We start from the raw sequence: 14,525 nt of genomic DNA, 5'->3' as shown, positions 1-14,525 counted from the left end.
GTGTTTGCAAGCATTTTTTGAGGGGAGAGCCTATCTGGTGGTAGAAAACTACAGTTTTAAAGTAGCAGTCTGGAAGCCATGGAATATATATAAAAAAAAAAGAAAAGTAATTTCGAGTTTATATTTAAAAATTCTGACTTTTTGCTCACAATTCTTAGATTGTAGCTCACAATTCTGATAACAAAAATCAACTCATCATTGTGTCTTTTCCTCTCTGCTCAGAGTTTATTTCCCACACATCTCCATGCCTTTTTTCTTCAGAATTGATATACTCCCAATTGCTGAGTTATAAAGTTGATTATTCTATAAAAATGATTTGCATTATGATTCTGACATACATAACAATACTTCTTTTTCTCTTATTCTATGGATTTTACCCATTTCCTTCCACTTGTTACCAGTGTTTTTCTGCCAGCACAATGCACACGCAGCTGCAAGTGACGTAACTGTGATGTCTACTCCAAATTGGTCTAAAGGAATGTGTATGTTTGCAGGCACTAGTGTTTCTTTACAAAAAGATATTGCTAACTACAGGCCTAATACCGCATTTTTAGTCATTTCACAGATCTGTCTGAACAGGGTTCGCTTTTGACAACATTGTCATCTAAACGTGAAACTTAAAAAGCACAAAGGAAAATGTGTTTTTTTCATCTTATGTAGCCCCACAGTTCCAATACACTTTCATCAACATCAAAACAGATTTGTTTTTGATTTAAGCTTATATAGATATTACTCAGCATCATAATTAATATTATTCACTTAGTCTAAATCTTCAAAACTACTACTGTCAAAAAAATAATTAAAAAAATCTAAAGTTAAGTTTTTTTAAGCAGTCACGGAATGTAATTCCCTAATTGGGAATTACTGGTTTTTAGAGGCACAGGAGAATGTCAGGTGTGTTTGAGAGCCGGCCGACGGCGTGGCATCGGAGACCATCAGTACAAGAAGGATAATTATAGAATCACCTGATGTTACCGTAGCAACAGAACCCAGAGGTTCACTTGTTCATCCCACTGTGCTGCGCTGTGTTGCTACAGAGACACCCTCCTCTCCTGTTAGCACAACTGTGAACACTTAATCTGATCATTTTAGAGGGGTGCCATGTCACCTCAAGCACTTTTCTCCCCCTGCTATTCATGACACCAACTAACACTTAAAGAAATGAGACAACGCTATTATAACAGGCCAGATAACTTAGTTTCCTTCCTCTCATGACAGTGAGAGATTAGAGTTCTATCTAACAAGTCTTCTGAGATAGGGGAGCTCACAGTGTTAGTAAACAGAAAACATGGGGACGGGAAAAATGGCTGACTTAAACATCATGGCTCTGCTTAAAACCCTAGTGAGCTGTCTTGCTGTCAACATAGTGAAGTGCCTGAATCAAAAATGCTCTGCATAGCAGCTACACTACCACTCAAAGGATTTTTAAAGGATTAGTTCACTTCCTGTATGAAAATTTCCTGATAATTTACTCACCCGTGTCATCCAAGATGTTCATGCTTTTCTTTCTACGGTCGAAAAGAAATGAAGGTTTTTGAGGAAAATATTCCAGGAATTTCCTCCATATAGTGGACTTCAGCGGTGGCTAGTGGGTTGAAGGTCCAACTTGCAGTTTCAATGCAACTTCAATGTTTGCTGTTTTGGAACAGATTTTGTGTCAGGAATTCACCTAAAACTGTTATCTTGGTAGAGATCTCACTCTAGTTTTAAACAGATCCTGTGTTCTCAGGTTAGCAGGCATATAGCTTTCATCAAGAGGAGAATGAGAGTGACTATCACTGACACTCAATAGATAATTACACTCTTTGCCATTTATCTCTGTAGAGCTCCACTAATGAGAATCCCAACATGATTCAGCCAACATTAATGTTCACAAGTAGACCACAGTAATTATATTCACATATGATGTGAATATATGTCCTTGATAATTTCCGAAGTTTATCCAGGGTCTTTTTTTTCTTCCTCTGGCTGCCATGGTTATCTAACAGAATGATGACCGAGGAGAAACAGTTATTCTGGACTCCTCTCGCTGTTCAATCTGCCTCACAATGTGCGGCACATGGCTGTCCATTAGAGGTGCCCTCTTCCCAACAAGACCACACCATTTCCCTCTCTTGCTCTTGGGTCTCACACAGACCTCTCCTGAGCATCTGGAGGTCACTAAGACAAATGCAGAAGACATTGAAGCAGGCTCGTATGAGCAACTTACACTGCCCCGGGAGATTGAGTCTTGGATCAGAATTCGCAGCTATTGAGTTCCAGAAGGGGCAGGAGGAAGCAACTGTGTTAAGGGTTAATGAGTCAAATCCAAGAAAATATAGTGTAGCTGTTGATACTAATGTAACATTAAAGGTTTAAGAAAAACCCTTTTATTTAACCCTTTCATTATCACAGTTGAAACTTTACCTTCAGTTATTAAATATATTGAAATAATTTAATTTAAAATATGAAAATTAGCATGTTAAGTGAATTAGATATTTGTTTTTCAATTGGTTGAAATTAATCGGAACTGCTGTATAATATACGTGACCATGGACCATGAGATTTATACATAATCTGAAAGCTGAATAAGTAAGCTTTCAGTTGATGTATGGTTTATTTGTTTATTTATTTATATTTGTTATGATAGGACAATATTTGGCCGAGATACAACTATTTGAAAATCTGGAATCTGAGGGTGCAAAAAACTCAGAATATTGAGAAAATCGCCTTTAAATTTGTCCAAATGCAGTTCTTAGCATTTCATATTACTAATACAAAATTAAGTTTTGATATATTTACAGTAGGAAATTCACTAAATATCTTTATGGAACATGATCTTTACTTAATATCTTAATGATTTATGGCATAAAATAAAAATCTATAATTTTGACCCTTACAATGTATTTTTGGCTATTGCTACAAATATACCCCAGCGACTTAAGACGGGTTTTGTTGTCCAGGGTCACATACAGGGTTTTTGCAGATTTCATGATGGTAAATTTAAAACTTTTAAAGACCTTAAGCCCAAATAAAGAACACTTAAGGAATAAGTTGGAAGGAGCACAATATGAATCTCTAAATGTATATGTTTTGTATTAGCAATGCTTCAAAGATTACTTTGAGAAAAAAGAAATAGTTTTTAAAGGGATTTCAAGTTTTAATATTCCATTGACACATTTGTTCTAGTTTAAATATTTGTTCTTGCATAAACTGATTTTGTTTAATTTTTCAGAAAACAAGACTTCGTATCTTCAATTTGCATCTCAAGTAAATGTGTCTTTATTTAAGGATGTTCTATATTTATACTCAGGACACATGCAACATTTAATGCCACGACTTTATGAATTTAAGATTCATTTTACGGCCTTAATTTTTGAAAAATGCAAATTAAGACTTAAGACATGCAGAAACCCCGAATATTGTTAGCCCTAGTTTCTAACCGTAAGCAATAAAAACAAATCTGAAACACTTCTCAGATCTTACTATGTGGAAAAAAATACATTAAAGATTCTCACTGCACCTCGAGTTCATGGTTGCGCATACATTTCTTGAATTTCTGCTGTTTTTCTGCTCTTTTGACTTATGTCAAACAAGAAATGCAGCTGAGCAACTGAACTGATATGCCAGAATAAAATTTGCTGGAAAAAAAAAAACTAATTCTGATTTCTGATCTTCAAGCTAGTTTTACATCTCAAGTGTGAACAGCACATATCCATTGCATTTCATTCCTTTTCCCCTTTGAAATTTAAATTTGAGATCAGTTTAAGAGCACTGAACAAACACAGTGACTATTTCAATGCAGTCTGCACAGAAATTCAAAGTCATTCGCTGTTGATTGTCTATTGTCAGCAGAAGAGTTTGTCATATTGAACAAGCACACAGTTTGAAAGACAAGCTTTGTTGAAAGTCTAGAAATTGATCCAATGTTCGCTTCAATGGATAGTTACTCAAATGAAAACTGTCATCTTTCACTCATGTCGTTCCAAGGCTGTATGATTTGATTTTGTTCTGTAGAGTACAAAAGCAGGATGTTGAAATACTTTGCTGGTCTCTTTTCAATGAGGACTGTCGATTTCAAGTAAAAAAAAGCATCATAAAGTAGACCATAGGATACATGTGCTATATCCCAACTCCACAACAGCATCCTGTGAGAAACAGACTGAACTAACTTGTGGATAAACAGCTATACATTTGCCATAGAGATGTTTTTATTTTAATTTTTTTACAGTTTGGTACATTGACACAAGTGTTTCCTCTCATACCCAGAGCGTCCACACCATAGAGAATACAAGAACCAGAAGGAGAAGAGAGAAGACACAAGAGTTGCAAGCAGGTGAGCCACACAACTGCATGGACACACACACACACACACACACACACACACAGAGAATATATTCCATGTGTACTATGGCAGACTGAGACACTCATGTAGTTCTTATCCCATGATGAAAGACAGGTTAAAACAGCAGCAGGGTGTTTCCCCTTGAGGACTGACAGATGTGAGGATGAGGAGAAACACAGCTGGAAGGACAGATAAGAGTACTGAAACATTCTGGACATCTTGAGGTAAAACTTACTATTTAAAACACCAAAAATTAAACATTTAACACCTGCCTGGAGAGAGAGAGAAAATAAAAGATTATGAAAGTAGAAATTAAGCAAATTGGGACAACGAGGCAACAAATGTTAATATCTTTCACAGCTCTCCTAAATCAACCTAAATTACACTTTATTTCTCACTATACCCACAACAAATCATGATGGCTAGTTCTAAAAATTATTATTTTTTAACGTTCAGGATTAATATGGCACGAAGCATAAAGTGGATTTAAATGTGAATCTGAATCATCTGTCTGTTCACCACGACACTTTCTGCTGCACCGTGGCTCTGACCTACATAATGTTAATCTCAATTTTCATATTTCTCAATTTGAGTGTATATATATATATATATGGGTTTGAGTCCTTGAATTATTTAACATAAAAGGTTTAGTAAGGTCAAAGAATTGAGCCAATCAAGCTGAACATTACTAGATTAACTGAGGAAAAAAAGACATGAAATGGAGATGAGCTCTGTCTTCATTTGACAAGAAAAGGACATGATGTCCTTCTGTTAAAGGCCAAAACATATTACATGAATGTGAAGTTAGATCTCATTAACCTGAAAATGAGTTATTTCCAGTGTTTTGACTTAATAAAGGGCCATAATAAAGCTGAAACAGCACATCGGTGCAGCAATGGGGCAGAACTCTGTTCTAAAAGTCAAACTAACATGTAGAGAACTACATTATACCATAATCTCATCAAAAAGCCCTTTCTCACAGAGCTAATAAATACCCTGAGTTGCACTGGGCAAAACCGGGGGATTTATGGTTCATTAGGGCAGCGGAGAACAGACGTGATGATGTTTTTAGTAGAGATGACAGCCATTCAGCTAAAGCCCCAATCGCAGGCAATTCCTCAAGTGCAGTTTTAGCAAGAGACCCAGTGCTCACCTCCTTCACGCTGGGTGGATCTTTCACTATTCTGAAACCAAATGTGGTTAAAACACCAGACTGCATTTAGAGTATCATTTTGTCTTTAAAAAACCATTGAGGGAGAAACATGCTCGGGAATCATTAAAAATACATTCATGGATCTTCTTAGCCTTCATACACTTCGTATTTTGTAAATGCTCAAATTTAATTTGAATCGTGTGGTTGCTGCATTTCACTGAATGTGACACTGAAAACTCAGTTTAGTCATCTCAGAAATTAATTAAAAAAATGTAGAAAATAATTTTAAAATTCCAATATAATTTCAGAATTACTGTTATTATTGTATTTTTGATCAAATAAATGCAGCCTTGGTGCAGCCTAAAAGACTTTTTAGCAAACATCTTACCAAGCCCAAACCTTTGAATGGTAGTGTACTACATTGACTGTAACAAAGGGATAGTTCACCTAAAAATGAAATGTCTGTCATTTACTTATTCCAAACCTGTATGAGTTTTTCTTCTGTTGAACACAAATTTGTACTTACTATTACAATTAGGGATGCACGATATTATCGGACTGATATCGGAATTGGCCGATAATGGCTTTAAATGTAAATATCGGCATCGGTCCGATATGAAAAATTAGCCTATATGTCTTGCCGATAAAACGAATACATTATCTCACATCTGCTCAGGGTGTGCTAGTGATTAGATCACGTCAGCAGTGTGGCTCATTCTTGAAGCAAAGTTTTGTCTGAATGATGACTAGATTCACTCTTTTGGATCGCTGCATTTAGTCTGTGAAAGCACGTACAGAATGACACGTTAGGTGTGTGATAGAGTAAATAGTAATAGCACGTGCAGCGGCAGCCTCCCCCCGGGTCCTAATGCCTGTTCGGGAAGGAGTTTTAATCTGTAGGGGGCGCTGTTGGCCTACGTCTAATTAAATTAAAAGTAAAATAGCCTACACAAAACAAGTTGATTTAAAGGTCAGAAGCTATAGCTTACATAAAAGAAAAAAAGTCAACCATGACACTTGTAAAATAAATAATTTGATGTGTGTAATAAGTAATATAAAAAGATTTTCAGAATTTTTACAACTCTTTTGCTTTAGATCATCTACAAATGTTAAATCTTATAAATAAAATAAAATGTTAGGGTTAACACTGCATCTTTCTGGGAGAAAAAAACGCACCGATTGATATAGTTTATTTATAGTTATTTTCAAAGCTTAAATGTGCTGTCAAAAAACCTGCATTATGATTTAATTCGAACAAATTAGTTCTTGTTAAAAACTAACCAAAATTAAAAATTGTACTTATAAAAAAAGGAAATATATCGGTATCGAGCAAAATGATTTGAAAAATATCGGATACTGGCAAAAATCCAATATCGTGCATCCCTAATTACAATAACAATAAATGAACCTTAAGCCAAACCATATAGTAAGTACATGTAGTTGATTAATATTTCTCGGTACTTAAATGTAGACTCACTGTAACAAGGACATCTTAAAGTGTACCCATAAATTTATACAAGTTTGGAACAATTTGAGGGTGAGTACATCGACAATTTTCATTTTTGAATGAACTCTCCCTTTAACTTATTGTATTTTGTCAGTATTAACCATGACAGTTAATACCAAATCAATGAAATCTCCATTTCAGCATTGGTGTAGTTACTGTTTAGTAGTAACTATAGTGTTTTATATATTGTTCTTCATGTGACACAAACTGTGTTGTAAATGTAAAAAAAAACTCCATACCACCCCAACCCTCAAGACCAGTCAGACAACTTGACACTTTGCTCATTTTTATTTCTCAGATTTAAATACAATGACAGGGTCTACCTCAGAAGGAAAGAAATTCAAACACTGTTTCTGTAGGGCGGGCAAGAGCGGGAAAAGAAGAAACGATGACCGTTGAGTAAACCTCACAGAGGAGGCAGAGACGCGCTTGTAAAGGTGCTGGCAGCGGTTCTTTTGCCACAGAAAAAGAGAAAACACACATCCTACACAAATGCCCAGAAATGTCACTGAACACTCGGATCACATCAGAGAGACAAAAAAAATACACAGTAAGTTCACTTGGTTAGTTCTGATCTAACTTCAAAATATCCATATATATACTGAAATATAGAATCTCATGATTAAGTAGGCGTTTTCTCAGCAAGCTGTTGAGTTCACGGTTGCTCTGTGCATCTCCCTCATTTCTTTAAAAGTCTTGCCCCAAAATATAGAAATCTGATTGGGCAGATCAGGTTTGCTAGGATGGGGTTTGACAGCTGGTGATTGGCTAAAAAGTTACATGAAAAAGATGATTGGCTAACGTGTCAAAATTTGAGATTAAGGTAAGTACGTTGGTCCTATTTGAAGCAGTTATCTGTAGCCTACACTTGCTTTAAAAAAATAGAAAATGACAAGAAAAAGTCCTTGGGCAGAAGAGAGGATATGCACAGAGTATTAAAAAAAAAAAAAAAACAGAGGCAAATGTTCCAACATTAGAAAAAAATAAGAGCATACTGATGTTTTGTTTTTTTTGTGTCATGATTTTAATTTTTTCTCGAATGCATCTCGTCTTCCTCAAGGTCTTTGAAACAATGACTTAGCGGCGATACCCAAACTCATCTGCGTCATCACCACGGAAATCTCCATAACGCCAAATGTTAAGCTGCAAATGAAAAGGAAAATAATTAAAAACAGTGTTAAAATATAGCTCTAACTGTACATTGTGGGATTGACAGTCATGCAACTGGTGAGAATGTCCAAAAAAATTCTGTATTACTAAAATGTATTCAAATGCAGTTTGGACACTTTCATTGTGGCTTTGCTGAAGCTAAGCTGCCAATATAGTATTAGGTTAACACTTTATAAATATTTTAAGCACTGTAACCATGCATATGAGGCTTTTATTGACCCTGCATTGAAAGCATCAGATTATGAAGACGAATCCTCAAAGCAGCAGACCTTTGATTTTTAAATGAGCTTCATCTTCAATGGACACATAGGGTAAAAGAACTGCATTGAAAAATCTTTTGAAAGAGAAAAACATTCAACCCCCCCCCCCCCCAAATTTGAAATAACTTCAATAAAACATTAATAAGCAGCAAAATGAGGCTTTAAGTCATTTGACAGCACTGATTCACCATCATTAAATTCTGCTAAGCGTTTTTGCCCATGTATCTGTGAGACTGAGGCGCAGATGGCCAGCGTGTAGACAGGATCATTAAAATACGTGCTGGTCTGTAACATCATCACCTCAGTAATAACGAGGTGAAGGGTCGTTTACCGTGCTGTAACTCTAGACCTTTCACATCCAGTCACGCGTGAAGCTTTACCTCCAACAAATTCCATCGCAGCCCTTCTATTTTATATCGGTTTTACCACATAAAGCAGCAAAACATTTCATTTGTGCGAAAGTGAATCGTTTCGGCTTCAGAGATTCTTAGGGAAGATGGGAAATAATATTGTTTGTCATACAGAGGCTTTTATGTGTTCTCTCCATTTCTGTCGTCGGTGTGCATATGGCTGTTAACTCGGAGAGAATCAGAGCTAATTAATGTCTATGATAATTAGCGCCGTCGTTAGAAGGGACATCATCATCAAGCTTTTGGGATGGCATGGTTCTCTCTTCTGCTTGAGTCTTGTTAAATAGGGGTGTAAGAAAATATTGATACACGTGAGCATCGCGATATTTTGTTTGGCGATACTGTATCGATTCTCCAAAACGGAATATTGATATTTAAAAAAATAAAATCATACAAGATTCATGGCAGTTGTTTCGTTTTGAGTTCATATCCCGACTGCTAGTCTTCATCTCTGAACTTAAACAGTGACAGGAAATACTAGCATCGGGGCACTCCACTAATGTTAGCGTTAATATAGTTCGCTGCCAGTAATGGAGGATGAAAGAATTGTTCCAGTTCTCGTTTCGATGTACAAAGCTTGAAGTGTTGCGCCATTTGGTCTTTTGTGGTAATGTCTGCCCCGGGACCGTGGCGCGAGCGCAAGCTCGGTTCTGCCGCTTCCCGTATTGTATGGTAGAGTCGCTGTGCAGCTGCAGCATTCTCTCGTAATTCGGGGGCGTTTTGTGCAGTTGGGGCGGTCTCGGCGATTCCACACGGAACACAAATACAAACTGAAAAACCTGTGAAATCCAAGTTGAAAAGTTCTGAGAATGTTTAACTTCTGTATTTATTTGATTGTTTTACAATTTTGTTTTCTTTAGGAATCCTGCAAGCACTTTATTTTTCATTGATATTAAGCAGATGTAATTTTTTGTTCAGATCAAATGTTACGACATTGCATGTCACAATTGTAAACTTAAGCTGTGAACCTTTAAAGTAGAGTCTATAAATATATATTTTATCAAATACATTTTATACATACATTTAACTAAAGAATCATGCAAGCACTTGACTATTTCCCCCTTTACTCGTACTGCACAAAAAGTGGTTCAGTAATGTTGAATGTTACAGGGACTGATTATTGCAAATGCAGATCCCAGTGTATTCTGCAGTGTGTTCTGGTTAAACTATTTTTATTTATTTTTTGCTAAGGTTTGCATATGGTGGTGTGTTCTTAATGACAGCTTTCCTAAAAAATATATATCCTATTCAGGGCTCCAGACAAAAAAATCGAGTAAGGAGCCATTGGCTCCTATAAAAGAAAAACTTAGGCGCCAAATTATTTTTTTAGGTGCCACAGAATAAAAGTGGTTTATTTTATTATTATCATTTTATTTTTCCCCCCTATTTTAACATTTCAATCATTTTGTCATGCGTTTATGTCTTATCTTTTCTAGGCTTTATCAGGATTTTAATCCATCTTGTAGATGATCAGGTCGACCGGGGGACTAAGGTTCACTTAAAGTGTGAATTAAATGTCTTTTACAACTTGAAATAGGCTATACAGTCACAAAGAATTGTTCGTTACACAGAATCTGTACCAATATCATGAACCATAAGCATCACTTGGCAACTGAGTGCAGTGCATCCTATAAATGTTGTCACGTCTTTCACACATTCAGTCTGTTTTTCTTCATTAGTAAAATGCAATTTTATAGGAGGAGTTGAATCATGTACAACAGAATAAGTAAAAATATTAATATGCAACAGCGCATGAATATAGCAAAACGCTCCTCTTTATAGTTATTTTTCTAGCTGACTGATGAGTTTATGGACACTGAGTGGTTATTCTGAGGTAAATGTATTACAATGCAATGTTTACAAGCTTTATACATTTCCTCGGTTTGAAACACTGAATGAGCTTTTACATAAAACATTTCAGTAAGTTGTACTATAGGCTTTCTTATTGCCTACCTTTTGATCATGTTCATTTCATACTATAGTAGTAAATCGAAATATATAATGGGTTCACTTGCTGCTTTAACTGAGGTGCTAAAGAGATCGCGCCTGAGCATTAAGTGCGATACTCTCCGCTCGCGCGATCCGGACGCATACACGGACCGTGTGGACGCGGGGTACTGGTGTTTATATTACCGAAAGTGTGCGCTTGTGCTCCGCATTAAAGAGCACCCAAACCGCATCATTTGAATTTCCTAGCATTTTAAAGCTGATACTTTGTTTATTAAAAAGTAAGACAGCACAAAGCTTTTTGCGATTACTGGATGGCAAGTGCGCTTCAAATAACAGGAAGTCCATGCATTAACAGAACACAGCATATAGACTAAGATCTCGATAAGAAGATCGACCGGACAAGTGTAAATGCATCTGGTTGTTGAAACCACATATGGTAATTTTACTCCTCCCATAATATTAAAATAATAGACGTGTGAGAGCGTTTTATAGCCTATATGGCATGTTATAGTCAGATATGACAGCGCAATGCAACAAGCATCACCGCGGATGAGTTGCGGAGTATTTCTTCAGCAAGCGACGCGCAAACTGAATGAACCTGAAAGTAAGCCGCAGACGCTCAACACACAATCTTCTTCATTAAAAGTAGCGAGACTAGCCTATCTTTCCAGTGCTGATGCCGCGCGCTCTCTTGCGGTCTGTGATATTGAAATTAGCTGATAATTAATAAAATTATCCATTGCTTTCATTGACGTGAACTCCGTTATATTTGCATATGAAGCGGGAATTGAAGAACGGATTTATATCCGTTTTGCGAAGACACATTTGTGGCCAAGTGTAAATGGGGAAACGTTTTAACAAATCATATAGATATCCGATCAGAGAAAATGCATGAAGTGACCAGGAGTAAACAGGCCCTTTCAGGTCTCTCTCACTGCGTTCAGCAGACTGTGTGCGGCAGAGACGAGGACTGTTTGAAACTCTTTTCAGTAAAACTTTGATGCGCATCGTCTTATGTTTAATACGTGAACATAACAAAAGATGTGAGCGCAAAACAATCAGGAAAAAAGTCCTTTCATGCAAATTATATATAGTCGCCAGTGGCGACCTCAGCAAAAACTTCACTCGCAAATTAATATTTTTGGTCGCAAATGCGACCATTTTAGTCGCAGTTTGGAGCCCTGCTATTCCTAAAATAAGAAATATCCCAATATATCGCCTTGCTTACAGTATCGCAATATATCGTATCGCAACCCCTGTATCGTATCGCCAGATTCTTGTCAATAAATAGCCCTATTGTTAAACAGCCATGGGCTTGTCATAGGGAGCAATGTTTTAGCCAAAAGACTGTTCAACATGCAACGTGCTGCGTAAAAGTCAATGTTACAGGTAACAGTCAAAACCAGTTCTGAAAACAAAATGCTCTTGTTGGCACAGAAAACCGAACAGTTAAGCAATATAGACAAGCAGCAGGGAAGGAGAAATGCAAGTAAATAATAAAAGATTCTAACATGAACTGAGGATGCCTCAAATATACAATATAGTGCTAGAATTATATAAATCATATTGTATATATTAGGCCCTGTTTACACTAGTGCGTTTTTTTTTTTTTTAACGTCCTCGTCTACACTGGTGTTTCCGCTGTGTTTGAGAAACGATCTCTGTCTACACTACCTAAAACGCATGTCACGTGACAATTCATGCAGGTACAATAATAGATATGTATAGGTAGATTCCCTATTTTTCAGATGGTGGACGCGTCTACGTGCTTGGAGCGGGTGAATGGGGAATCTAATCTACCTACACATCTATGGGTACAACAATAAGCATGATGTTATTGTTTACACGGTCGTCAAGGATACACAGAGCGAATATGGGCAATCGTTTTCGAAAGTCTCCGTTTTAGTCTGTCTACATTGAAACGCAACCCCATAGTTTTAAAACTAAAATCGGGTCTGCAGCATTTTCAAAAGTCTCAGTTTTCGACCTCAAACGCCGCAGTAGTGTAAACGATGTATGCGTTTTAAAACGAAAACGCACTAGTGTAAATGGGGCCTCAGTTACATGAGGTTTCATTTGTTAACAGTAGTTAACTACATTAGTGTATACATTTGTATTTAATGAACATTAATAAAAATACAGTAAGAAATGTATTCCCCCATTGTTAGTTCATGTTATTGCATTTACTAATGTTAACTAATGGGTTGGTTGGTTGATGTTTTAATGCCATGCCAGTTTTCTATTTTCATTTACAATTTGAAATAGTATAAAAGAGCAATTTAAAACCTGTATCAAGTTCACTTTAGATAATACTACAATGGATTCAGGTTTGAATCTGTTAAACATTTCTTAAAGTGCTTGCGGCATAGTATTATTTCCTAAAAGACTTTAAACCAGCACAATTTAATTAAATGAACTCATTGGCATGAAGAGCATATCGGCTAAACTTCATTTAATATTAAGAACTTTTGTCTTTTAATGTCCTATTTAGCATCATGTATATACAATCTGATCCTAGTGATTACTGAAAATAAAGATGCAATTCAACTTTTACCCACATTAGTGTTAACTTCATACACTGATCCCATTCATTTTGCCATTTGTTGACGACGCAAGATACTGTGGTGAGTTAAAAAAATCTGAGGGTGGCATGGAACACCTTTCAATATCTGTGAATAGTGCTTCTTTAGCAGCAGCGTCCGCTTGTTTGTTACCTAATGGGACCTTATTTTACAGTGTTACCTAAATAAATTAGTTGCTGTAAAATACTGTGGTTGACCAATTAGAATTTAGAGCTGTGTGATAAAGCAGAAAGATTTACAGCTCTTACCCTGGCACCCTTGGCAGATTCCTGGCCATTCAGATATTCAGTCACCTATGATAAGAAAAAAAAGTGCATTTAGACAGAGAAAGGCCTAGTGTTGTGTTTAACTTCTTTAACATAGCCAAACAACATCCTTCAGCATCTTCAACAAAATAAATGACACACACAAGACATTATGAAGGACACAGATTGCTTTAAAAATGACAGCATTTTCCCAGATTGATGCGGTGCAGAATCCACAAGTCAATCACAGTAAGTGCACCTTGTTTAGAGGATGTTTTCACAGACCTTCATCTTGTTGTGTCACTGCAGAGTATGTATTCAATAATAAGTGAAAGTGTGGGTGGTTACAGCCACTAGACGGCCTGTGTCTCTCTTGCTCTCTTTTCTTTTCCTGCACCACAGACACAGGCCTGAATAACACTAAACATATTGACCGCTTCTGCCACAGCAAGCATTGAGAGTCACTGACTGAGGCATAGATGAGTTAGAGAGCGAGATTGTCTTCGTTTCCGGTTCAGAGCAGTATCGGCAATATCGTTAGAAAGCTGAAAAGGTCTGTGTTTTCTGAAGTACCAGGTAAGGGTGAGATCACAGCCAAGGATTTCATGCAGAAAGATGGCAGATGTTAAAAAGTGTAGGGTGTGCTCTTTTAGCGGTGTGTTTGCATGTAGGGGCTGTTATTTAGAGGGGGTTAATTGGCTGGCTGAAGATCAGGTGATTCTTCAGTGCTTTAGGACACTTGCCGAGGTACATCTGGACTCTGCAGCTGCAGACAGCAGAGAAAAGTGCAGCTAACGCAGTCTCCATCCATCAAGCATCTGATGCACCACAACATGCAACACAGCACCTCGCGCACCACATTTACACACACACCCCCACCATGATCTGTAGTTTCACAAACTCTGCTGATAGCATCGTGTATGA

At 36.9% G+C, this 14,525-nt stretch overlaps 1 protein-coding gene across 1 annotated transcript in view; it reads right to left on the bottom strand.

Moving 5' to 3' along the window:
- Positions 1 to 7,253: 7,253 nt before the first annotated feature.
- Positions 7,254 to 14,525, bottom strand: part of LOC306861428 (staphylococcal nuclease domain-containing protein 1-like) — a 195,763-nt gene continuing 188,491 nt past the window's right edge. Inside the window, exons 23-24 of the mRNA XM_079403676.1 lie at positions 13,605 to 13,649; positions 7,254 to 8,127 (exon numbers count right to left, since the gene is read on the bottom strand). Coding sequence (XP_079259802.1) covers positions 8,062 to 8,127; positions 13,605 to 13,649 — 111 coding nt within the window. The 3' untranslated portion in view covers positions 7,254 to 8,061. The remainder of the gene's footprint in view (positions 8,128 to 13,604; positions 13,650 to 14,525) is intronic.

The sequence above is a fragment of the Barbus barbus genome, assembly GCF_936440315.1.
Source record: "Barbus barbus genome assembly, chromosome: 42".
Lineage (NCBI taxonomy): Eukaryota > Metazoa > Chordata > Actinopteri > Cypriniformes > Cyprinidae > Barbus > Barbus barbus.
This window is presented reverse-complemented; position numbering and strand designations above follow the sequence as displayed.